General features: G+C 41.5%; 1 protein-coding gene across 1 annotated transcript in view; it reads right to left on the reverse strand.

The window, feature by feature from the left end:
- The window catches only part of Atp10a (ATPase phospholipid transporting 10A (putative)), a 159834-nt gene that overhangs the window by 60533 nt on the left and 71814 nt on the right, over positions 1 to 27487 (reverse strand). The window contains exon 2 of the mRNA XM_032893496.1: positions 18830 to 19034. Within this exon, the coding sequence (XP_032749387.1) occupies positions 18830 to 19034 (205 nt within the window). The remainder of the gene's footprint in view (positions 1 to 18829; positions 19035 to 27487) is intronic.

Raw genomic sequence — 27487 nt, forward strand, 5'->3', positions numbered from 1 at the left:
TGTATGCATGTGTGCGCTGGTGCATGTGTATTTTGCCTTGGTGGCACACTAGTTTTCTCTTTATTTTTTGAGAAATTCTTAAAAGGAAGCTAAAAGAGCTGGCTGACAGGAGCAGCACTGTCATCTGACCAATGGATGCTAGCTTCCTCTTACAGAGATTGTGTTTTTAATAACATAATTATTTTCCACCTCCACACACTTACAAAATGAGCAAAATTACCTGCTCAGAGTCCCGATTTAATCTTCTGAAATCTAAAATACATGTGTATATATTTTGTATTGTTGTTCTGTCCGGTTTTCAAAACAGGGTTTCTCTCTGTAGCCCTGGCTGCCTTGAAAGTCACTCTGTAGAGCAGGCTTGGCTCAAACTCAGGGGCTCACCTTCTTCTGCCTCTCAAGGGCTTGGATCAAAAGCAGGCACCACCACTGCCTGGCTGTGTATGTAATTTTTTAACTAAATGATTGTCAGTGGAACTGGGTTTCTTTTTTTTTTATTCTAACTTATAAATAAAACATCTGTTTATTAACTTCAGAGTATTAGCCACTGGCGAAGCTGACTAATTCCAGATGACAGCAAGGTTCCAGTTGGTGGCAACTCCCTTCACTTCATTTCAGGACCCACTTTTAGGACATTCAAACTTTCCTTGTTCCTACCCACACTGGGTGTGGTGGTTTGAATAGGTTTGGCCCTCATAGACACATGTGTTTGAATGCTTGGCCCATAGGGAGTGGCACTATTAGGAGGTGTTAGAGTATGTGTATCCTTGTTGGAATAAATGTGTCACTGTGAGGGTGGGCTGTGAGGTCTTCTACGCTCAATCTCTGCCTAGTGTGGAACACGATCTTCAATCTCCTCCTGACTGTCTTTGGATTAAGATGTAGAACTTTCTGCTCCTCTAGCTCATGTCTGCCTGCAGGTTGCCATCCTTCCTACTATGATAATAATGGACTAAACTTCTGACACTGTAAGTCAGCCCCAGTAAAATGGTCGGCTTTATAAGAGTAGCTCCAATCTGCCTTTCATTGACTCAAACCCTCCCCAACCCAAGTCATGTCAACTCATCTTCTGGCTTTCCTATGCTTGTTTCCCACTCTGACCTTAGAAACATCCAGAATATGCAGCATTTAGCTGGCAACTAACTATTCACAACCATACTACTTTTATCCTGAACAAAAGCTATGTTCCTTTCAATTGCTACAGCAAAACATGAGGCATTGGGTAAGAAACTGGAAAGTCCAACAACAGAGAACCCATATCTAGTGAGAACCGCTTTGCTACTTCATAATATTCTGGAGGCATTATGTTCCAAGACAATCTTCCTCTTCTTATAAAGTCACAAGGCCCCACCTCCAAATATGATCAACATATAAAATTGGGCAGGTTTTCAGCAGAACTTTCAGGAGAGATATTCAGCTATAGCAAACTGTACCTTAATCTGTCTCTGATCCTTAGGACAGCACAGGCAGTAATGTTTAATTGATGTTGTACATTCAAGACAACGGGGCCACAGAGACCACATAAATAGCCTCACTTTGGGACAAGCAAGTAGGCTCTAGTAATGTGTGACGAGTGTAAACCATTACCTGCACATCTCTCCAAGGGCCTACAAAGAGTACGTACACCCAGCTAGTGGCAAACTAAGCATCTAGGGGTAGGCCTTCTGCTGATGCTTATTTTAAAACTTATCCTTAAATCTTTCTCCTTTTAACCTTTATAATGGATGTAAAATATGGCAAATTATATGTGTTTGGGGTCAGAGGGTTTTTGGTTGGGATTTCTTTTTATATTGGAATATTTACATACACATTATGATATATCTTGAGGGTAGGCCCAAATCTAAACACAAAATTCATTATATTTCATTCATAAGTTATACTCTCAATGCACTTTTATAATTTTTTAAAAAATAATTTTGCTCATGGAACAAAATTTAATAAAATATGATTTTCCACTCATGGGTCAGTGATGTCACCAAAAAAAAGTTTTCGGTTCTGGAGAATTTTGGATTTTTGGATTTTTAGGAATTTTCATGCTGTGTACTAGTATTCTGACGTACAAAATAGTAATGGAGGTTGGGTGTGCAAGTACCTGGTAGAGAGCTTGTCTCCCACGTACAAGGACCTGGGTTAGATCCCAAGAATAACAAAATTGAAGAGTGGTTTAACCCAACATGCGTAATCTAATTTATAAGGAAATAAACACTCAAGCAGTTTTCAGATTGGGGTACATGACAGGAAAGTCTGGAAACCACTGATTAACTGTGAGGGCAAAGGACAAAAAGGCCAGACAAACCCAACTGGAAAATCAGGTCTCTCATGCGCTGGTCCCCTGACAGTTCCAACAACCTTCCTTGGCTCTCTTAAGTTTCTTTTGCCAGGGTCTTTCATTGTAGAAGTAGGAAAAAATTCTGATCATCCCCCTAGCCTTCCTACAGAAGGATAGGATACAGTCATTATATTGCAATAACAAACCAGGGTTCAACTGAAATCGTCACCCTTTAGAGTCTGAGTCTCTTCTTTCCCAAGGAAACTGGAATTGTGAATGTAGTGTGAGGAAAGGAGCATGCCTTTGGCTGTGTCTCTCTCAAAAGTGAACCTTATATCCTTGCGTGTTGTTTGCATTTGTAAAATAGAGCCAGTCAGAGCCTCACACCTGCCAGCTGCTAAGGGCAAATTTAGAGTCAGATGGTAAGAGGTCACAGAGGTCAGAAGGTTGTGATAACTGGGGCACAGGTGCACACTCATTCTGTTTGTTCCTATCTGACACCATCCATTACAAGGTCTGCATTTTTTTCATAAAATGTATTATATAATGGAAGAGGGCAGAGGGGGACTCAAGAGACCTTGTGGTCCTACCATGTTCACTCATGCCAAATATCATGGATCTGGGTGAGAACTGACTTGACTGAAACCCAGGCTTCACTCAGTTCCACTTACTGCCCAGCTCCATTCCTCCTAGGCAGTGTGTACCATCCTCTTCTTTTCCACTCCTTGTTCCATTTAGGGTCAGAGTGGGAGGGCAATCAAGATGATGATGGACCTCTAAAGGCATCTCTGGCAGAATGGTCCTTCTGCCAGAACCCTCAGCTGGAGTTTCAGAACCCCTCTTCCCCTTTAACTTTTCATACTGTTGCCAAGAAAAATACCACTGGACACAAATGACATGCATGTGAGGGTTGAACATGAGTGAGTTAGAGTGGGTGTCTAAGTCAAACCCTTTTTGCTGTGTGTCTGTCATCCCTAAGGAAACTGGATAGAACACTGGCTGCAGGTTTGTGACCAGGACACAGCAACAGAACAAGAACTGGTTCTGCAGTATCAGCTCTATGATGGTTCATCCCAGCAAACAGGCTCCTCTTGCTTCATAGAATACTGTTGCATAGCAATGAGAACTTCCCACATGTATGAATTTAATAGTCAACCTGAACAAAGCAGATCTAAAGACAATTGTATAGAAAGCTTTTAAAGCTTTCTTGAAACAAAGCTTTTCAAAAGCACTTTCTTTGTAAAGAAACTCTCTCTCTCTCTCTCTCTCTCTCTCTCTCTCACACACACACACACACACACACACACACACACACAAACATGAACACACACACAAACGTGTGTTTTAAAGAAGTGTCTTAGTGAATTATGGAAGGAATAGGAAGGTAAGAAGAGAAGGGTGTCTATTTCACTAGTGTCTAGAAAACAGGACAATAAACAAGGAACCCACCTCTGTCAACATGACCCTCACTGCAAAGACTCTGTTCTGCCCTGTGCATAGAACGAAAGACACTTGTGGATTCCTAAGCAAGGGAGGGTGCAGTGTGATTCAACCATGTCCTCCTCAAAAGTCCTACTGAGCAAGAATCCACAGCTCTGGCCAGGTATTACCCAATACCTAGACTTGTAGGACTCTGCTTTTGCTTCTTGGGCTGAGGAGTCCCTTTGTCACAAGCAGCACAACCTGCCTGTACAGATGGTGATGTCCACTAATAGGGTAGATCCTTCTTTACTTCTCTATGTTACTTTACCTGCAAGTTCAAATTTGCTGTCTTTGGGGCAGCCAGTGGACAGCTCCTTTGTAAAATGGTGTTTCCCTGACAAGGATGCTTAATATAGACTAATACTGTGTTCAGGATGATCGACACAAACATGAGAGCCTCATTTTGCACATATTAAAACAGAGACTAAATCACTTCTCTAGATCAAAACACAGCCAGTGCAGAAGACAGATCTCACAGCTTACACGGACTATTATACCAGCTCACATAACTTCAAGTGCCATCCAGCTAGGATCTTATCAACACCTTCTTTCCCATACTCTTCCAGTGAGCCAACAGGAAGAGGCAGAAAGGCAGGCAGCCACAAGTCACAGAAGGTGTGGCCATACACGCACAATATAAGGGCCAGGGCTACAGCAGCAGGTATCTAGTCTACTGGCCCAGCTCCTCTGCCCTGAGAACCACAGGCTTTCTGTTGACAGCTGTAATGGAGAGAATTAGGTGTCCAATGCTAAGCCCTTAAGATACAGACATTCTTTAAAAAACAAAACAAAACAACAACCACCACCACCAACAACAACAACAAAGAAAACCCCTCTGTGGTTTAAGTGTAGGCCAGGAGCCTCTCGTTTCTTGATGTTCTGGTCTCAGCAGCATAAGAAAGCTTTAGTCTGATTCAATTCTGCCTACCAACTCAGGTTTCTTACTTCAAGCAAAAAGAGTTTGGCTTTTGAAATTTTGTTTGTTTGTTTCTACTATAGGACCTGACATTCTAAAGTGCTCTAAGAATTTGAGAGAGGGAAGAAACCTTTTAGAGCTATATGTAGACACTGGCCATCTGCTTCTAGATGCTCTTACCCCACCCACCCTACTCTGCTCTGTCCACTCCTCGGGTGAGCTAGAGATGAAATGGGGGAATAAAATGCACAGTAAGGGCCATCTCATTCTCCACACCACAGCCACATCACCATAAAGTCCAAAGAGCCCCAATGCATTCCACTGCTCAGTGTGGGCTCTGATACACTGTAGGTCTTTGTGGATCAGCTACCTCCCATCCGAGTCTGCCCAACTGAGAGCCACTTCTACCTTTCCTGAATATGTAATGTGCTTTACACAGACCACATGGAGCACCTCGACCATTCAATCCCCTTCAACCTCAACGGATCTCCTTATGGCACCTGCCCTATGCATGTTAGGAAGGATAGAGGCCCAGTTCCCACATCTGTAAGGAAAGCAGACTCCTTATGCCCAGGCCCCACTATTCTGCAATCCTGGAGTTCACTGTGTGTGCTTAATGGCAAAGGGTTACAATGCCTCTGCCAAAACACTGGGAGAACAGCTAAGTTGGGGATCAGAGCTGTCAAGTAGTGAGGTATCAACCATAAAAAAGTATTTCAGAAACAATCTAGTGAGGGTTTTGTCAATATTCTAAGTTAGTGCAGACTGCTTTTCAAACCCATGACCCCTAAGTGAGCCCCATAGTGTTGCCCCTAGTGTTGCATTGTGTGTAAAGATATCTATATGCATAGACATTTTGCTCTTCCTGGCTTCTTGGCATGCACAGCTTCCCCTAAGACAGCATACTGCAGTCAGCTTTGTGCATGGTGATCAAATAACCTGCCACTGGCTCTGGTCTAGGGATTCATTCCTCTATTTCACCAGAGAGCTCAATGTGCCTCTTTTTAGTGAAATTCTTGAGCCAGAGTTCCAAGGTCAGAGCTATTATTTAGGCATGACATCCTGGCAGCAGCTGCTGCAAAGCATAGGCTGACTGCAGAGACTGATGACACAGCATGATGGAGCACTCTTGGGAAGGCAACTGAGGGAGCCAAGCTATTGTGCTCAAAGTACATAAGAGACGAGACTCAGCATACATACATACATACATACATACATACATACATACATACATACATACATACATACACACACATGAAATGACACAGGTAGGAAGCAGAAGGCTCATTGGGATAGTCTTTCGAGCCTCAATGCTGGGTGTGATATGCAACTAAAAAGTGAGGGCACTGGGTTCGGTCCCCAGCTCCGAAAAAAAGAACCAAAAAAAAAAAAAAAAGTGAGACCTCTCTAAACCTAGCCCCTTGCTTGTTAAGACAAGGAAGCATTACCACACAGTGCTTCAAGCATAGACGCCCCTTAGAACCCAGAGATACCTCAGGACATGACCTACCTCACAATAGTGGGTCAAAAGGTCTATTCCTGTTTGCTACATATAGTCAAGGAGCCTGCTGGGTACTCCTGGGGATCAGATTCTGATCCCACTAGCAGAAGCCCGTGTGTATGGGTAAATGGTAATCACCATTACAGGCAAAGTGTTCCTGAACACAAGGGGTCAGTGAGACTCCAGATGCAAAACCAAGTTTGATCAGGAAGTGGCCAGGCTATTAATAAAATGCTTTCAGTCAAGACACAACCCAGTAAAATGGAATGAGGTCAGAATTAAACCTTTTTCAGTGCTCGTGACACAGTTAACTGAGGACATTGGGTGGACACTGTAATCAGAGAAAAATTGTTCCCTTTGCTTAAAACAGTGCTCTCGCTTTCTGATGTTCTTATTTCACAGATGCAGCCTTAGAAATACAGGTTTATAATGGGGCAGGGGGCAGGGGTCCAAACCATAGATGTGCCCCACTCCTCCAGTCCATGGCACCCTGCCTACCTTCACCACCAAGTCAGGATTCTAAACTGACTCTCAGCAGATCTTTGCTTGCTATTTTTCATTAACAACTGTGGGAATAAAGCAAGCCAAGGACTGGCTCTTTTTATAATGTAAAACAAACACCAACTAGGAAAACACAAGGTATCTCTTCCTGTGGAAATTAGTCTTCCTTTAAGGAAACTCTGTAGGGATTGGGGATTTAGCTCAGTGGTAGAGCTCTTGCCTAGCAAGCACAAGGCCCTGGGTTCGGTCCCCAGCTCCGAAAAAAAGAAAAAAAAAAAAAAAAAAAAAAAAAAAAAGAAATGCTTATTAAGGAAACTCTATAAGCAAAAGTAGATTTTAGCCAGGGGTTGAAAGGTGTTCTTTCACTATATCTACAGAAAAAACATGGTAAAAAAGATTTTCTGTCTTGGCAACTGATTTCTTGACATTTGACACATCCCTAAAATCAATCAATCAATCAATCAATCAATCAACAAACCCCTTTAGTACAAGTTCTGAAAATTGTTACACCATAGATTCTGATTCCTTCTGATGGCCTGTCATTCATAGATTTTAGGAATTTGCAAAATAATGCACTGACAGCTTTCTGGAAGATTATGGTTCCTTCTGATGCCCTGTCATTTGCAGATTTTAGTAATTAGCACAATAATACACTGACAGCTTTCTGGAAGAATGTAGCCATATATTACTGAGTCAAGGTTCTCCTCCACTATTGCTGACATTTCCAGCCAGAAATTCATCATGAATTCTAGGAGCAGAGTGAAATGGAATAAGCACTGAGAGTTCATGGAGATGACCCGTGTGACACTGCACACAGAGTAAACTTTCCTCTGTAAACACATTCTGATGGTTGAATTATTCCCTTTTCAAAGTCCCATGTAGAACTACAAAACATGACTGTATACATGGAATAAGCCCTTGAAGATGTGAGTTAAACTGGAGTATTAGATAGGGCCCTGACTCATTGTGACTGTCTCCTTATAAAGAAAGAAGATGAGGTCACAGAGGAAAGACCCTGTGAAGACAGTGAGGAAGGGGCTACCCACAAGCTGAAGAGAGAAGCTCAGAAGGAGCCAACCCTACCAAGTCCTGGATCTTGACCCTAATTTCTAGTCTTCAGAAGTGTGAAAAATAAATTCAGGTTTAAGTTTCAGAATGTGTAATTCTTGGCTTTAGTAGTCTAAAACATGTATGTTAGAGCCCTCAACCACTCTGCCCATGACTACAGCTGTAACAGCTCTTAGAGCTGGCAGCTGACACATAACAGCAGATGTCTCTACTCCTGGACTCCTCCAGACTGAAACTGAAAATGACCAGAGATGACTGAGTAGTGCTAGGCCCTGAGGTTTGGAAGTCAGAACATGAATCAAGAATATCATCCACACCATCACATGAGGCATCACTCTCTTGGCAAGACACAAGCTGCTTTTCTCCATTTTCTGTGAAGACTTAAGGGATGAGTTTCTATGTTCTTAGATGGAAGAGCTGACACCACTCAGGTTCCATAACTGTGGAGAGCCTGGTAGACCTGGGCAGCACAGGGCACTCCTTCCTGTTTCCATCAGAGTAGCACTCCAGGAAAACTCCGTCCTCACAGGATGAGAAGACAAATCCTTTCTTAGAGTGGTTGAGAACTGCTGGAGGTGCTACCATCTCTGACCTCAAACTATAATAAAGAACTATACTAATAGCAACAGGATGGTATTGGGAAAAAAACAGACCCATTGATCAGTGAAGTTGAATTGAAGACCCAGAAATCTGCATACCTATGTACAGCTTTTTGATAAAGAACCCAGAAATACACACTGAAAAGAAAACAGCATTTTTAACAAATGGTGCTGGTCAAACTGGCTGCATGTAAAAAAAGAATCTAAATAGACCCATACTTGTTACAAAACTCAACTCCAGATAAATCAAAGACCTCAACATATGGCCAAACACAGTGAATTTGAAAGAAGATAAAGTATAGAATAGTCTTGAACTCATTGGCACAAGAAAAGACTTCCTGAACAAAATTCCATTAGCATATGTACTCAGATCAACAATTACTGTGTTCATAAAACTAAAGAGCTTCTGCACACCAAAGGGCGACATCATTCAGACAAAGGTGCAAGCTACAAATTTTTGCCAACTACACCTCCAACAGAGGACCAATATCTGAAATATACAAAAAACTGAACATCAAGAAAGCAACCAAATTTTAAAATAGTGTATAGATCTAAACAGAAATCTCAAAAGAAGAAATTCAAATTCCCAAAAACACTTGAAGAAATGGTCAGCATTCTTGGTCATTAGGGAAGCGAAAACATCTTTGAGATTTCAGAATGGTCAAGATCAATAAAGTCATGTGGGCAGCAATGTGGGCTAAGGGGGATATTCGTCTATTCCTGGTGGGAATATAAACTTGTAAAACAATTAGAAAAATCTGTCTGGGGGTTCCTCAGGAAGCTGGGAAGGATCCACCTCGAGATCCAGCCATACTACTCTTGGGTATATACTCAAAGGAACCTTCATTCTATTATTAAGACACTTGCTCAACATGTTCTTTTGTTTTGTTTTGTGGCTCTCTTCATAATAGCTAGAAACTGGAAGACAACTAGATGTCTATCAATAGATGAATGGCTAAAGAAAATGAGGTACATTTACAAAAGGGACTATTTTACTCAGGTATTAAAAAGTGAAATCATGAAACTCATGAGTAAATGCATGTTACTAGAAAAATCATACTGAGTGATGTAACCCAGACCCAGAAAAACAAATATGGTATGCATTCTCTTATATATGTGGATGTTAGTTGTTAAGACATTGATAAACAAGCTACAAACCATATAATCACCAAGGTGAGTATAGAGTAAGGAAGTAGAGGGGAGGGATGAATCTTCCTAGGAAGTAGAATAAATAGTTAAGGATGGACTTGTAGATGTGGGGGGATGGAAAGATCGAATAGGAAAGATGAGGAAAGAGGGAACAAGAGAACAAATACAAAGAGGGATACTGGGCTGAAGAGATGGTTCAGTGATTAAGAGCACTGACTGCTCTCCCAGAGGTCCTGAGTTCAAATCCCAGCAACCACATGGTGGCTTACAACAATCTGCAATGAGATCTGATACCCTCTTCTGGTGTGTCTGAAGACAGCTATAGTGTATTTATTTATATATAATAAGTAAATAAATACTTTAAGAAAAAAAGAGGGATGCTAAAACTAAGGGCCATGTGAGGAGTCATAGAGAAACCTAATACAGTAGAAGCTTCCTCCTATAGTATATACCTATATAAAGGAGATTTAAATGATAGGGGAGACTGAGCCCAGCTGGACATGTCTCATTACCAAAAGAAGTTTCCAGTCTGGACTCATGTACATCTAATTGAGTTGTTGGCTAGTGGAGTCCCATGGGAATCCCCAGAAAATCCAGGCTATTTCCAAGACTGTTTGTGGCCCTCCACAAATGACAGATGAAGACCTGAATCCACTGAATATGGGGAAGTCATGCTGATGTCTATCTAGAGTCTTCACCCCATGGACTAGTGTTCAGTGTTCACAGTATTGGAAGGTACTCTGTGCACTACAAAAGGAAAAACATAAGCACAACCCAGGTACAAACCCATCAGTCTAAAATTGTGTCCTGCAGCAAGATACACTGGGACAATAGTAATGCAAAGGTTGTGGGACTAGAGATCAAATGGACTGAAGGCCCATTCCAAAAAACCCATATCCATCCATTGCTTCTTTGGTACCCAAAAACCTGAGAATAACTAGGTCATGGATCCAGGGGAAAGCCAAAGGAGCCATTTATGGCAATAAAATGACTCCCAATGACAGACTGCTATACTCATAGATTAGTGCCTTGCTCAGCCATCATCAGAGCAGCTTTCTCCTTTAGCAAACGGGAACAAATACAGAAACTCACAGCCAGAAAGTATGCAGAGAATGAGAGACCTTGAAACACTCCACACTAAATGGGGTGTCTCCAAAGCCTTTCCCTGAAGGCTCAGGGGATTCTGTAGAAGAGGTGTGGAAAGTGTGCGAGCCAGAGTGGATGGAGAACAAGGAAACATGGCCTTCTAGAAACAGCAAAAGGGACGCACATTAAAAACTCAGAGACTGTGGCAGCAAGCACAGGGCCTGCATGGGTCTGCACCAGATGGGCTCCAAGAACTGTAAAAAGAAGTGGACACATTACTGACCCTAAAGTTATCTCCAACTATTTGCAAATGAAAAAGTTTTTCTCAAAGGGAGTCTCACTGAAGAAACTCTTAAGGGCAGGACCCATGCCCAGAAGTACATGGCCAACACAAAATGAATTCAGTATCATCTTTGGAGGGTCTTTGCCTCATAATGTTGAGTCAGAGCATTTTTTTTAACCTATGCATGTTTAAGTTTTGGCTTCCCATGTTGTGTTTTCATGGGATTCTTGTGTATGTAAATATGTGTCTCTGTATCCTCTTATACTTTTTCTTCATGTCTTTTCCCCCATTTGTTTTATATTATCCTGACTTGTGCTGTCTTCGCTTATTGTATTTTATTGTTTTTATATACCTGTTTGTTTTCTACCAAGAGACAGAAAGGGTATGGGTCTAGATGGGAGGGAAGATGGGGAGGAACTGGCAGGTGGAGGGGAAGAAAAACTATAATCTGGATATATTGTATGAAAGTATTTTCCATATTAAAAAAACCCTAAAATGTCAGTGCATACTTGAGAAAGGGTGCACCACACAGTGGGTGAAGGGAGTAGAGTTAGCACTGCTAGAGGGTGAAGGTATCTTGCCACTTTACCAAAAGATATCCCAGTGCAAACTGTAAGTATCCCCTAAATTTTACAGCAGTCTCCTGCATGATGCCACCGGAACCTGAAAGAACTGCTAAAACACTGGGTCAGTCAGAAGAAGTCACTAGGGAACAATGAGACCACTGGCCCCTTCCTTTCCCTCTTCTCTTTCTGGCCATAAGTGAGTGAGTTTGCTCAGTTTGTGCTCCCACTGCAGCTACTAAACCAACAGGCTATGGACTGATCCCTCCCAAACAATGAATCAAAAAAGTCTGTGTTTCTCGTCAGTTAGTTTTCTCAGGCAAGTGTTTCAGTGAAAGACACAGAGCCCAGGCTAGCCTCGAATTCACTATGGTGCTGAGGATAAGAGTGAACTCCAGATTCTCTTTCCCATTCCCCATTCCTAAAAGTAAGGGACCTTTGATTTTTGATGCTAGAATAGTCTGATTTTAGCCTTAGAATCTGACCCTGCACAATCCCTTCCACCCTTTCTAAGTGAAATGACAACAGCCCACAGTACATAGGGTCTCCTGAGCCAAGGCAAAAACACAGGCTTCAGAGTCTACTCTGGAGAATTTCCTGCCTGGTGGTCAAGGCTCCTCATACTTGATAAAGGCCGGATGAGCAAACCAACCAACTATTTGATGTTTTGTCCAAAACAAACGTAGATCTGTAAGCCTTTGAAGTTGACCTAAGTTAGCCTCTTTTTACCACACAATGAAAAGCTTACTTTCAGCCCATGACAGGTGCCAGTGATGAAAGTCAGTAACTCCAGGTAAACAAGAACTATTTGTTCTTTTAACTCAAAGACAAAGTTTAAATTCAACATTTTTTACTTAGCTGAATCTTTGGAGTGGGAAGCAAATTGAATATCTGGCTGTTGATCTCAGGGCTTCATACACCCTAAGTGTCCACAAGTGAAGGACGTGGGCATGGGGGTGGGGTGTAAACAGGCAGACACAGAAAGACAGAGAGATAGGCAGAGACAGCCAGAGACAAAGAGAAAGACAAAGACAGAGAATATCTTTAAAGGGTTCTAGGCAAATTCCTGACCTATAGATCTGTCCCCTGATGTCCCCAAGTAACTGATTTTGGAGCTTAGGGGAGATCATTTCTCATCACAATCAGTGACACCCACATTTCTTGACCTTTAGTAGGTAAGGAACAGTGGGAAGTAAGGCATTCTGACACGCACACTTTAGTATGAGTGACTAAAAAATGCTTTACTGAATCTGACAGGCTAGAGAAGTTTGGTTTTGTCCCAGTCTCAGATTAGTTAAGATTCTCAAGGGGCCCTTAAGTCACTCTTCAGCACATGAGTCATTCATTAGCATAAATAAAGTGGAAGTCTCTGAATTCATCTCACTATTGAATCCCAGTTTGATCTTGTCAGATGCCACGATTCCATCCACACCTGCGTAGGTGACAACGTGTTCTGAAGTCAGTTTCATGCCTTACAAGGTCTGCTTTACATCCTGATCTCGGCTTCCATTTCCTCTACCTGTGGATAGGTGACACTCCAAGAGGCACTCTCAGCACAATGAGAATGGAAACATAGCTTTTCTCTTGGAGGTCACATGCAACCTAAACAACCCACGTGATGAAATGTACAGGTACACTTTTATACCTCAGAAACAATGGCTGTAACTAAAAGGCAGCAAGTTTGTCCCTGCTGTGTTCTGTGGACATGAAGAAGTTTCTGCCTACAGGGCACTCTGCTCCCAAAACAGCTGGGAATAAATGGCACCAGGAAGGGCCCCTTCAACAAAAAGCAGAGTGTTCTTTAGTCCACTCTGTAGTAGATGGACAATCTGGGCACACTGACCTAAGTCCTGCATTCACAGACATGGCAATGACAAGACTTGTTCCTCAAAACAGTATCTGAGAGACCCACTGTTTCTAGAACACAGTGTTATCAGTGCAGAGGAGATTACTTATCATTCTGTAAATTTAAAAGTAATACAAGTCAGATGTGCTGGCACATGCTTGTAATTTCAGTACTAAATGAAGATAAAGCAGGAAGATCACAAGCTTGAAGTCAACCTGAGCTACATAACCAGATCTTGTCTGTAATAATAAAATACAAAAGTACTGTGAAATATTTGTACATACGTATGCATTTACATTCTTGTGTCCAGGTATACATAAAACCACTTATAAACAGAAATTTAGTTTAAACTGGGACAACAGATCCACTCAAGAAAAACCACCAGAATACATACCTTCAGTAAATCATCTGACAAAGAAACCACTCATAGAGGACTCTTTGCCAACAGTAGCAGCCTCTGGACTACCCTGCCCTCCTCTTCCCACCATTATCTGAAACTCCAACCCCACCCCTACCCCAGTGTTTCATGACACTACTTCTGTTTTGTTATTTCCACCTACCACTTACCATTTCAACCTTCCACCCTATTCACTTATTTACATAGCTGACATGAACATCAGTAGAAGGAAATGCTCCTAGTTTTGATTAATGCAACTTTGATGCCTAATGGATCCTCAACAGATATTTGTTGAAGTGAATCAAAATTTACAAAGTTGTAATATGACTTGAGTTGCAGAGAAAATATCTGATTGTTCAGAGCAATGCATGCAACTATTACAGGCGAGCTAGAACTTCTTTGGGCTTTGGTGGAGGTAGCACAGCCTCATGCCAGGTCTGCAGTCTGTGTGAATGGTTGGTGAAAACCAGAGAAAACCTGAATGCTTCTGACCCCTCCCTGAGGTTCAAGACAGCCCCTGCTTACTCCAACTCCACTCAGACCAGCAGTCTGAAAGACGGTAGGCAGAATATCTTCATTTGCCTTATCTATTTCACTCTGGTAACACCATGGGATGATCATTATTTCACAGGATTCATTTTTTAGAATGTAAGTTTTAAAAATGTTTACTGAACCTCAATTGCAAAGGCATTATAAGAGAACATAACATATGTGATGCACAAAAAGAGTGTAATTTTTAGCAATGGGATTCCTTTCTGAGTTCTTGGATGCTATTATTAAACTCCAAGCTTTAAACCAAACATTTCTCTTTAAGTCAAAAACTTCAAGTTTCCTTTGACAGAGCTTGATGATGGAGCCATCTGCCCAGTTGGAACCCTTATCCTTATATTAGTTCTGGGTGAGGCATGACCACCACCTCCTACCCATCCTATAGCCCCTCAACTATGTTCAGTTTTATTTAATCATCTTCATTAAACAAACACATTTCCCCCTCAGGGTGTGTGTAGGTCTGTGTGACTGCAACAGAGAGCTGGTATCTTAACTTTTTTCTAACTTTCAGATTACATTCAAGCTCCTCTCTCTACAAACATCCCTTGATCGCTGAATATAAGCACTTTCTACAGTTTTAGGCCCTAACAGAAGCATCAGCTGCTGGATCTCTCTTTTTACAGTCTCTCAACAGATGAACACTTCATCCAACTTGTATGTGTAGGAGAGGTGCTAAATTCTACTTTGTCAGTAGAGGGCGCTGGTAGAAGGTGGAGGAGTAAATGAGTAAATCCAGGTGAGAGGGAGGAGGGAGGGGAGAGAGAGAGGGGGGGGGTGGGGGACATTGTTCCGCCCACTTCAAGTCACTTAACTACCCTTTCTCCATGATTTATTTCACAGTAACAAAACATAAAAACTTCTGTGGCTAGGCTCAAAGGCTAGGGCTTCTTGGTGTGACTGTCTAGAAAGCATCTGCCTGTCTTGATTATGGCCCACTGAAGCTGCCAGGGCTGTCCAATTCAGGAACACACAGAGTGTGTTCCCCAGTGGCCAATGATTAGAGGGTCCCATGGTATTAAGCAAATTTCCAAGCTTGGCAGCTCTCTATGATCTTCTGTGGTAGACTTCCAGTAAGTTCCAAAAGTATAGTTCCTCACTAGCCCTCTCGACTGCCACAGGCTACGGAAGTCCCCTGAGTAGAAGCCCGTGTCTTATCTTAGACCTTCTGATTGCAACAGCCACTTCTCTACCATCACTCATAGCTGCTTACGTCACACATTACGTTTGCTTCCTATGTGCTCTGGAGTTTTTGCTCCACGGCAGAATACCTGGCCAGTGAGACAGGCATCCTGTGCTCCATTACTAGCACCACAAGAACACATGAAAATCCTTAATAGGCTTTCTCTGATGCAATCATGTATGACTTGTCTCCTGACTGGACTCTGATGACATAACCCATCCCAGGTGGAAACAGTCAGGTTGTTGGTTATTAAAGAAATACAAACATAAAAACCTCTTCTGATTTAAGTTTTCCTGCACTCCACACCTTCCAATTTACTATCTATCAAATGGGTAAAATATTTGATTCTTGTATCAATCAAGATCTGGACCATACTTCATCTTTCTATGACTTAAGAACAAAACAAACTAGCAAGCAAGCAAAAGCACCTAAATACAGAGAACTTGCACTGTAATACTGCTATGAGAGGCTTGTCTTGTCAGTTGTTAGGCATTTCAAAGCTTTTACTTTCAGTAAAGAAAATAAATACATAAATTTCAGAATTACAGTGTGAAAATAGTGATTATGAAAATGAAAAAATGCATCAATATGAAAACCCAAATGTGTATACATCTTCAAGAATTTTGCTGCTGTCCAAGAAACCATTACTAAAAAGTCAGAGTTCTCCAATTTGACTAGATTATGACTCAGTCCTATTTGCTTCCCAAGTCTCCCTAGAGGGTGATAGAGAACAACCTCCTGTATTAGCTACTTTTCCTGCTCTGACAAGCACATGACAGACAGCAGCTTGAGGGTTTATTTCTGCACTTTCACAGACATAGTCTACCATGGCAGTCATGGCTATCATGACGGCAGACATGTGAAGCCGCTTAGTCACACACGACATCCGGAGTCAGGAAGTGGAGCATGAAGGATGCCTGTGCTTGGCTTGCCTTCTCCTTTCTATCCAGTCCAGAATCCCAGGCCGTGGGATGGTGTTTCCCACAGTTAAGGTGGATCTCTCACTTCAGTGAACCACATAATCCCTCACAGACAAGTACATGATGTGTGGGGAACTAACACTTTGTAGCAAAGGACACAAGACCCCTTCCCAGTTTTCAATGTCTCTAGGAGGAAGGAAGAGGTAGGATGGGGTACAAAGAGCAGCACAGAAGTACTGCAGTGCCTAGAGGATGAGGCCGACCTAACTGAACAGGAGTGAGTATCTGAGGTACAAGATTTGTTTCCATGGAGATTCTCTATCCCATCAAATTAAAAAGATTCACCAACATAACAACTTTGAATCTTAAGCTTCCGACTTACACCTGACGTTTTTATACAAAGCATGATGGCCCTACAAACTGTTGCAGTTACTGCTTGAGAAACGAGAGGGGTTTAGGTGAATTCAGAAGTTGGAAAATCAAAGACATGAGATGAATAAATTCTTTAGAGTTAGCTAAGGAGTCAGTCCTGTGATCATCCCTGCCACCGTGTTAAACAGGAACACTATACTCTTGGTTCTGCATATCACCATCTTTCCCTCAACCTCAGATACTCACTCCTGTTCACTTAGGTCTGCCTCATCCTCTAGGCACTGCAGTACTTCTGTGCTGCTCTTTGTACCCCATCCTACCTCTTCCTTCCTCCTGGTGAGACACTGAAAACTGGGAAGGGGTCTTGTGTCCTTTGCTACAATGTGTTAGTTCCCCACTCATCATGTACTTGTCTCCTAGAGAGAAGGAAGGGGTTTCATTTTCTAGGACACAGTGGGCCAGGTGGAGAAACCTAGACATAAGGCTGATGTAATTGCCAAGACTTACTTAACCCACTGTCCTGCATGTAGACCCACACAACTACCAAATTCAGGAGAGCATAATTATCAGGCAAAGTTAGAAAGTGCATGGAGGAGCCCCTAACCAACAGGCTTGGTGATTTCCTGTCCTTGGATGAAAGAAGTGCTCCACTTAAACAGATGAATGTGTATGTTTGACTGGTTGTGTGTGTGTGTGTGTGTGTGTGTGTGTGTGTGTGTGTGTGTGTGTGTGTATGCATATGTAGTGCTCTAAATGTATATGTAAAAACATATATATATATATTTAATGTATAAAGTTTTCATGATTATTTTGTTTTAATATTGGCTTACATAGCTTTCCATCTCCTGCCTCAGTTTCCATCAGCCCTGATTATAAACATGCACCATTATAATACAGTAATTTTAAAATTTTAAGTCTATGGTTTCATAAAATATATTTGGTAGAAATCAGAGAGGGTTTTTTTTGTTTGTTGTTTGTTTGTTTGTTTGTTTTTGTTTCGTAGTCAAATATAAATGAGGAATTGTGATTGAAACAAGAAAGAGCAGGACACTAGGCAAGGGCTTATAATGAAGTGACATCCATGGAGACAGCTGGCTCAAAAATTCCTGCCACAGGTCTGAGCATTAGTCTCCCTTTGAGGCCTTCTCAGAGTGTGAAATGGCATCTCTGCCAGCGATGGCGAGTGAAGTAAACTGCAAGACATTGCAAGAATGGGAGGCAGGCAACCCTCAGCAATCCTGATCAAAGACTCACTTCATCCACAATGCCTGCGGTGTATTCCTTCAGATCTATAAACTATTAAACAAAGCCAGTCGCTAAAACCAGCCCCGAGGACTCTGTTTCTAAGCCCTATCTACTGGAGAAATAGAATGACGCCATGACAGAAGAAATCTCCAGTGACATCTCCTTTAAATGCAGGACTCACTTCCTTTGACTACGTTTCAAAGCATCCTCAGCATACACAATGACCAGACCTGAAGGTGTGACTCAGACAAGCACTGTGGGATAGAGTAGATATGGTCAGGAGCAGGCTTTCTCACTTCCTTTTAGACACTTCCGATGTCTGGGGACTTGTGTGGCATTATTTTACCTGGTGTTTGGCAAAGGATGTCCCTGCACAGACTTAGAAATGGCAACCCTTTCTTAAGAACACCTGTGGGAAAATTCCTTGAGGATTCTGTATTTCTTAGCTTGTTTGTAGGTAAAACCTCCCTTCCTACTCCCCACTCAACCCCACTCTTAGCTGTTGGTTAACACATCTGAGGGAGAGCTCAACTTTGGAAGCCCTGAGGCTGAACTGAACAAGTCTTTTGAGGAGATAATGTTCCCAACCTACACAGGAACAGGCCGTGACTCTGCTATACTGCCATTTGGTGACCTAGCACAATGACTCCGTAAACGTTGACTGTTTCAGAGTGTTCACTCACAATTCTTCAAAGAATAAATATCATTCTGAGAAATTCATTAAAGCATACACTGGAAATCACAGTCAGAAAAAGCCCTACCTCACAGGAACAGGTTAAGCATGGGCTTAGGCAGGAAAAAGGGCTATCAGACTCTCCATTACTAGGAAAATTGGTCCAGCCAAACAATAAAGGCTTTCAGGACAGACTGATGCCTGTGGTGCTCTTGAGAATGCAGACCACTTACAAGCTCCGAGAAGCCACGGACCACTTGCCGCCGCTTCAGGTTGGTCTCTCCATCCAGGTTAGCAGTCTCGATGTGGCACAACCCATCAGGGTCACTGGATGACAGCAGCAAAATGTCCGCAGGTATGATTTCATTGCAGCAAAGACGGACAAAGTCGCCCACTCGGATTTCTTTCCAGTATCGATTCACATACTTCTTTTCTTCCCTAGTGAGAGACTTTGATTAACATGGTTGACAAGATCCAACTGTGCTGAATTTGGCCGATGAGTAACTTGAGAATCACTTAAAAACTATTTCTATGTTTTCACTATAAAACGTTATTTAAAGAAAAACAAAAGCAAGATTAAGGCTATCAATGCATATCACTCTATTTGAAATGGTCAGAATAGACAGAACTAGAGGGACAGATTATAGAAAGCTATTGTGCTTGGATGGTAAGGGTGATGGAGACTGACTGCTTATGGAGCAAGGAGGGTGCTTTCGGGCTGACAAAATGGTCAGGAGCTGGACAATGATCTGGGAGCTCAATACTGTGGAGACCATAAATGCCATGGGCTTCTTTCCTTGAAAATAGTCAAAATGACTACTCCCAGACCCCAAAGTACAGAAAGCAAGGATTCATACAGATCATCAATGTTCATATGACAACAACCACAATGTCAAATCAGCCCCTTCCTCCCACCGATGGACAGGCAGACAAATACAGTACGCATACAGTGGATATTACCCATTATTTAAGAAAGAAAGCTAGAATGCAGGTAAACCTTGAAGATACTATGCTAAGTGAAGTGAGGATTCTCAAAAGGCCTATCTCATGGCTCCACTCATGTGGGACCTAAAACTATACAGAGGAAGAAAGAGGTTAGAGTTATCAAAGGCTCCGGGAGGAGAAAAAATATTTCTTCATGAATATAGTTGCTACCTGATGATGGTAAAGTGATGGAAATACTGGTGATGTTTTAACTGCACAGCATCATTAATTATACACTTACACACTTAAAATAGTTACAATGGCCACTTTTTTGTAATTTCGGAAATATAACTTAATTGTAATGGCAATCTTTATGTTATGTTTATAACTTTAAACCCTGTGAAACTAGAATAATATGGCATAAGTTTAACAAGACATTGGGTGGTTTAGAGCTCTTGCAGGACTGGGGAGTGACCTCTGATCAATACCACAACTCAGTGTCTGGTCTGCAAAATGAACATTAGACCAGATCCATCCTCCGCACTGACCCAAGAAGAATCCCATGATGCCAGCTACAGTCACCAACCTCTGTACCCTTCAGAATGCCCTCACTAGGTCATTCATATGAATTTCTAATCCAATACAAATGTCACTTTTAACAGTTTCCTGGATGTTAGATATAGAGGGTAGAGAGCTGGCTATGAATATGTTCAATTGCCTTAAATTCCACACTGGATTTGAGGAAATGTCCACAAACTTCAAGGGCTTCCTTCTCTAGGTGTCACTTTTGGCTTCTCCCGTGAGTCCCTTCCCTTCATCTTATCTCTCTCTGTCTCGATCACTGTCTCTTCATACAGAGGTTGTGTTGCCAAGCTGGTCTCAAACTTCTGGACTCAAATGACCCTACGCCAGAAATTCAAGTAGCAGTTACACACCACACCCTTGACTATTCTTCCATCTTCAGCCTCTATTTTCCTATGTTTTATTACTTCAAGATCCAAACCAACTATGTGCAAAGTACACACTGACCATTATAAAATAAGATTTAAATGTAGCTTCTATCCTAGAATATAAATGCAAAGAAAGACACAACTATTACAGAGCATCCTGTGGGCTGTAACAATCAAGTCCATATAGTTGACTATACACCCCATACAACAAAACATGCTTCCATCTGTGTCCACTGTAATGGTCATATAGACTTACTATGTTTAGCCAGGGAACTATATGGCCCACTGATCACACTAAGATTCCCTTTGCCCTTCTCCACCCCACCCAGAAATTGGTAGCTCTAACAGAGCACGTAGAAGTAACACTCCAACTCACGTACTGCTTGCTGATTACTAGTCTGGTTATTTCCAAACTTAGAAAAATATGAACATGATGTCAAATATATTAGACGTTAGGCATACTTATAATTCCATTTCCAAAGGTCAAAGGTCAAACCCTGAGTTTATATCATTAGAAGCATTTGCCTCTAATTTCTCTCTCTAGCTTTCTAAAAAAAAAAAAAAAGAGTGCATAGTAATTTAAAGATCCAGTCCTTTTGGAAGACATTTTTCATTACAGAGAATGGCGATAGATGTCCTCAAGTTCATGGATAAGGCTTTGGTCCAATGGAACCCCCGTATGGATGTCTTAGAGCTTCTGTGATACAGCGATGACAGGAAACAGAAATGCGTAGCACCCCATCCCTGGTAAGTCTATACACAGAATCAAAACTTAAAAAGCTTAGCTTGCCTCCCCGGTTAGAGCTCACTTTTAGAACAGTACTTGAGAGGAGCATGTACATCCTGAAGGTGATTCCCTAACATAGCTAACCAACAGGGGCATTATGCAAAAATCCTAAGGCGAGTCTTCAATGAGTCACAGGACAGGCTGTAACCAAGAGCAGCATCTCTTCTGTAGGATACCTGAAAAAATAAGATTCTGAGGAAAGGTCCAGGTGCAGGTGGAGGAGTTCCTATCTTGGACAGATGCTGTGAAACCACAAGTTGGGAATTATTTGTAAAATAAGAGTACATATTGCCACAACAGGTCAAGGATTCCTCAAGTTGTATTCTTTTCATGATAAATGTCTGCACACGTATGCTTATATGCAATACATACAAGTCCCACTTATGGGAACAATAACAGAGGCTGCCCACTTCTCTTCAGTCTTTCTTTTTAATCATGGGCTGAATTGTGTTCCACCAAATTTTTATGTTCAAGTCCTAACCCCTACTACCTAAGACAGTATTTGGAGACAGGGTCTTTCTAGAAAAGTAAATCTCAACTTGTAGGTTGCAACTCTTTTGGCAGACTTCTATCTACATCACAATTTCTAACAGTAGCAAAATTACAGTTATGAAATAGCAACGAAAATAATTTTCTGGTTGAGCCACCACAACACAAGGAACTGTATTAACAGGTCGCAGGATAAGAAGGTTGAGAACCATTGCTCTAGGGGAAATTGCATGAAAGCAGTGTCCTAACTATTCTAGTCTGAGTTGTGCCCTTATGACAACGGAAGAGATATCCGAGATGTCCACACAAAACGAATGTAAGAACACCTGTTAGATGGCCATTTACAGACTAAGGACACATGAGTCCTAAGGATCTAGAACAGAATATTTGGCCATGGCAGCCCACATAGTTTAATACAGCACATAACTATTTCAACAAGGTCTGCTTAGTGCCAGACTTCTGCAACAGTGAGCTACAAGGTTATCATCACATAATGACAAGAAAGCTGTGTAGCACCATAGTGTCACACATGACTTTATGTCTGCACTGATCCTGGTACAAACAAAGCTGTTGTACTGCAAGCTGCATTTAGCACAGCAGAGACAACCATGTACAAGATATGAAGTTAGATGATGAGTGATGATGTCACTGGCTTGTATGTTTACTCCACTATATATTTTATGTTTTCCTTTTTTCCCCTAGTGCTGGGGAACCAAGCTGCTCTACTACGGAGCTAAACCTCTTATGATAATTTTAACGCACACGTCCACTTATAAATAATGTTTACTGTAAAGCAGTGAGCTGCTTCCTCTGGGAGGAGATTCGTGCACCCATGGTTACCCGTGTCTCTTGATTGAATCAAGAGACCACACGGAGTGACCAGCATATAAGACTTTGTAACTGTGTGTGAACTGCTCTGAATGTTCCCACAAAACAAGATGGCCGGATGATGCCTGTGTGAGAAAGCATTCCCACTGCTAGGCACTGTATGACTACTACCTCTCTTGGGACTGTGAATCTTATGTATCTAGCTAGGAATAGCTCACAGGCTGAATTACCAGAAAGGGTGAGTAGAGGAAGGAGGTTGGGTGAGCGCAACACACTGTGATTTATCCATGTTTGTGCTCTACAGACCAGGGCACAGGTCTGTAGAGTAGGCAGAAGTAAATTCACTGACACACAGTGGCCTCTTAGAAGTACTCTTGAGGCTTTGGCCAGATGATCTACTTGGGATTACCTCCACTCTTCTCAGGCTTCTGTGCTCAGTGCTCAAGTGGCTACACATTTAACTATTATTCTGCAGGGGGAGCATCCCAGGAGTCATACTCCATTCTCTGCAGATGTCTTCAGTCTAGCCCAACCAAAAAAAGCTACTCTTTTCCAGGATCCTTGGGTCACCTCAGATACATACATGGTTGCACTTTCTATAGCAACAGAGCTATGCTGGTGCTGTAGATCAGTGGTAAAGAATATGTCAAACATGTATTAGTCCTGGGTTTGATACTAACCCACACAGAAAGATAGATGGATGGATGGATGGATGGATGGATAGATGGATGGATGGATGGATGGATGGATGGATGGATGAATGGATGGATGGATGGATGGATGGATAGATAGATGCATACAGACATACATGAATACAGAAAGCAATAAAACAAGCAAGCAGCAACCAAGAAAGCAAGCAAGAAAGAAAGAATTTTTTTTAAAAAAAAGGAAGAAAGGAAGAAAGAAAGGAAGGAAGGAAGGAAGGAAGGAAGAAAGAAAGAAAGAAAGAAAGAAAGAAAGAAGAAAAATAAATAGGATTTACAGCAATCTAGTCCTCAACACAGCAGATGAGCTTATAGCAATTTTAGAAGTGACACTTTTTAACAATACCACCATATTGAATTATCGTTTAGGACAGATACTACCGCTATGTGCAGGAGATTCCAAGATGACCCAAAGACTCATAACACTGGTAAACAGTATCCTCCATGGCTTCTGTGAGTGAGCTGGAGTCAGTCATGGAGCCCAGATGACCAATCATTGTGTTATAAGCTGACACATGGGGCAACTTCATGAATCTCATGAATCATGTGTCTGATGTCAGAGACGAGGATGTGTACAAGAGCAAAGAAGGGGTCCCATGGCCAGAATTTGAGTGTGCAGCCCTTGCCTATTACCCAGAAAAACTAAGACTGTCTTACTCAGTGTTTTGTTGCTATAAGTGAATACCAGAGACTGGACAATATACAAATCAAATGGCCACAGTTATGGAAAGTAGGAGGTTCAAAGCCAACAGGCAGTGTTGGTGAGTGATGTCTTTGCAGGTAGGAAACTTGCAGACATACAAGGCAGCACAAGTTATGTGAAAGGGCTACAGGGACTGGAGCCAAACTGGTTTTTGTGACAGAGACAGTCTTGAAATAACCCAGCAGTTCCTTATTCAGTGGAAGAATTAATAGATCAGTGTCCCATCTCTTAGTCACTTACAATGAGGATTAAATTTTCTTGTAAGTTTTTATGGGGTCATTCTAATTATAGCCCAGACCTACCCAATGGAAAGAGGTGGACAAGACTACCTTCTCCTAAATACAGAAGCCTTGGAACCTTCTATTGAGGACAGCTGATACCTTTGCCTAGCAAGACTCAGAGCAGACAATCCTGCTAATCCCTGCTGGCCATAGAAAGTGTGATGTTTGATTGATTGCTGTTTAGCAGCTTCTATGTGTGATTTTTATTACACAGCCATAAAACCAACACATGTCATCTCTAACTCCTACACTAAGACCAGGGCCCTCCATCACCCCACCACCACCTCCCTTCCTCTCTGCACTCTCTTCCTCCTACTCCATTTTCTCCCTTCTTTTCTCCTCTTCTCTCTCCCAGGCAGCCCCATAGTCTATATAAACCAGGCAGTAAAAAAAGAAATATGCCCAGCACTTAGTTTTACAATGCCCATGCCTAAGAAAGAACTACCTCATGAAAAGGAAGTGTGGTTCACCAGAGAGTGAAATGACATATAAACAAAGGAACTTGACAGTGTACATACAGCCTTGAAGCATGAGCTGGGATGTGGTCACACATCATAAATCAAAGTCACTCAAGAGGAATAACAACCAACTTTTCTGTTAGCTGGGTTCACCACTCAAGATTCAAGAGGAGACGAACCTAAAACAGTCAGTCCAAGAAGAGTTCAGAGAGCAATTATAAGAGAGAATAGACGTGTGGTTCAGTCGCTGGAGAGGTCATAGACTGTAAAAAAGTGATTTTCAACCTTTCTAATGTTGTAACCCTTTAATAACCTCATGTTCTGGTGAGTCCCAAGTATTCATTAATACTTCATAATTGGAATTTTGTTACTGTAATGAAATATAATATAAATATGTTTTCTGATGGTCTTAAATAATGACCTCTGTTAAAGGGTCTTTCAATTAACTTCTCCTTCAATGGGTTTGTGACCCACAGGTTGAGAACCACTGCACTAGAGGATAACTTTCTGTCTCTTTTCTAAACCAATTTCCTTTCTAACTATTCTAAAGACTTACTGTTCTACCTACAGATAAGTGTAGCTCTCAGCCCTCATCAAAGACTCTTCTTTTTAAAACAAATGGAGACCATTACAGAAAACAAATAGAAACCATTACAGAATGTGTAACTCACCAGACTGTACAGAATAAGTAACTGTGGTATGTTCGGCACCAACTGATATGTTTACTATGCAATCTTTACATATAAGTCTCAAGGCTTATTGAAAAGGAGGTGTAAATATTGTAAGTCAGAGGACCGAGATACCTGCAGCAAAACAGTGGTATCTGGATAGGATAAGGAAATTGGCACCCATTACATCTTAATAACATGGATGTCTAAGCAAGACCTGCATAATGACAGCACCAGAAGGAATGCTGAAGTTGGGAGAGATCTCACAGGAGCTACAAGCAGTGACAGCTGAAAGACAAATTCAATTTTCTCCAGTGGTGAGCTCCCTGATAGGTTATTAGCCAATCCCAAGTAATCATCCCTAAACACATGTATATAGGAGCAAAGCTAAATGGGCTCAGTGATTGGTTGGTTTTGGGGTGTGTGTGTGTGTGTGTGTGTGTGTGTGTGTGTGTATGTAACAATAATGAAGAGATCATGAATCTGAGGGATCACAGGAGGAGTCAGTGTAATAGAAGGAGTGAAAATTAAATAAATGTAATACTCATGTATAAAATTCTAAAACAAATTAAATAAGTAGTACTAAAAATAAGGAACAAAGAAGAAAATAGTAAAAGAATGTCTTATGCTTATAAGCATAAGCAAGTCCTTTCAAACAAGGCAAATGTCCTGTCACCCTCAGAATGGGATAGAAATGTGGCCTGGTCAGCCACAGATCACCTGTATCCCTGTGACATCACCATTCAGCCTCTGTTTGCTCAGCTAGAAAGTGAAGGTGCTCAACACAAATAGGGAATCTGAGGTTTCTGCAGTTTTCTTCAGGAGAAAAGTTATTAACCCTTTACAATCCAGCACATGTTGCTTTCTGTTGTCATCTGAACTTTGTCTATCATAGATACTCCAGAGGTGAAGGAATCTGGTATAAAAATTAGAATGACCAATTTCACTTCATGCTCTCCTAATTCATTATTTTGATCAAAGTTTAAGCTTGACTAAAACTGCTTTATTTACGAAAATCATAGTTTAAAAACTATTAAAAGTAATTTGGATTTAAAGGAATTGCTCTATCTAGCTAAAAGTCACTTTTTTTTTTAGGCCAGGAAACTGATATTACTCCTTTGTAGTTCTTCATAAATTGAAGATTTAAGCATTGATTAAAAACATATATATCATGATTTCCACTTAGTATATAATTCTCCTGGCCCTCCAGTGTCTCCATGGTGAGAGAGAAGGTCTCTATTGTGCATCTACTTATCTCTCTAAAGTAGAGAAGATCGACTTCTAGAATGGAGCATGGAGGAAATGCTAGGAAATAGTGAGTGATGGCTCATCTTCATTGTCATTATAACTGGGTTTCCAAATACCCAGGAGACACACCTCTGTATCAATGGAGACATTTCTAGAGAAGTTTAACTGATGTGGGAAGACTGGCACCATTCCGTGGACTGTAGTGACAGACCAAATAAACTGAAAACTTCAGAAGGCAGAACCACCAATCATGCCTCTGTACTTGCTGTCTGTGGACACATGACCAGCTGCCTCAGGCCTCTGCTGCTACAATAGACTATACCCTCAAACGGTGAGCTACAATCAGCTCTTTCTTCTTTTCACTGCTCTTAACTGGTGTTTATTACAGAAAGGAGAGAAGTAACTAATACGGAAAATAAAGTCTACTCTTCTATTTAAGTGCATTGCTCTCAAGAGGATTTACATTTAGGCTTTTTGCCCTCAGAAGTAAAAGAATAAAGGGTTTGTTTTGTTTTGTTTCGTTTTGTTTTGTTTTGCTTTGCTTTGCTTTGTTAGAAGAAGACAGAATCTGGTGTTTCTCACAACCAGCTAATACCTTGGTGGCCTATTGCTGTTCCATGTCCACAAATAGTCATTGTAATTATTCAAATTGTCATTATTCTTGTGCCCAGCATGGCCTCTGAATTTGTAAATGTAATGGTTTCATCTGTAAGTTTTTCTACTACGCTTCATAAGAAGCTGTGGAGATGAAAAGCACACTCACTTCTGACTTGGCAGTCAGTCTTCTTCACAGCAATGATGCTGTTATAAGCACAAAGTGCCGTGAGCTTTAGCAATGCCATGCTGTCCAT

This window comes from Rattus rattus, chromosome 2 (assembly GCF_011064425.1).
Source record: "Rattus rattus isolate New Zealand chromosome 2, Rrattus_CSIRO_v1, whole genome shotgun sequence".
Classification (NCBI taxonomy): Eukaryota; Metazoa; Chordata; class Mammalia; order Rodentia; family Muridae; genus Rattus; species Rattus rattus.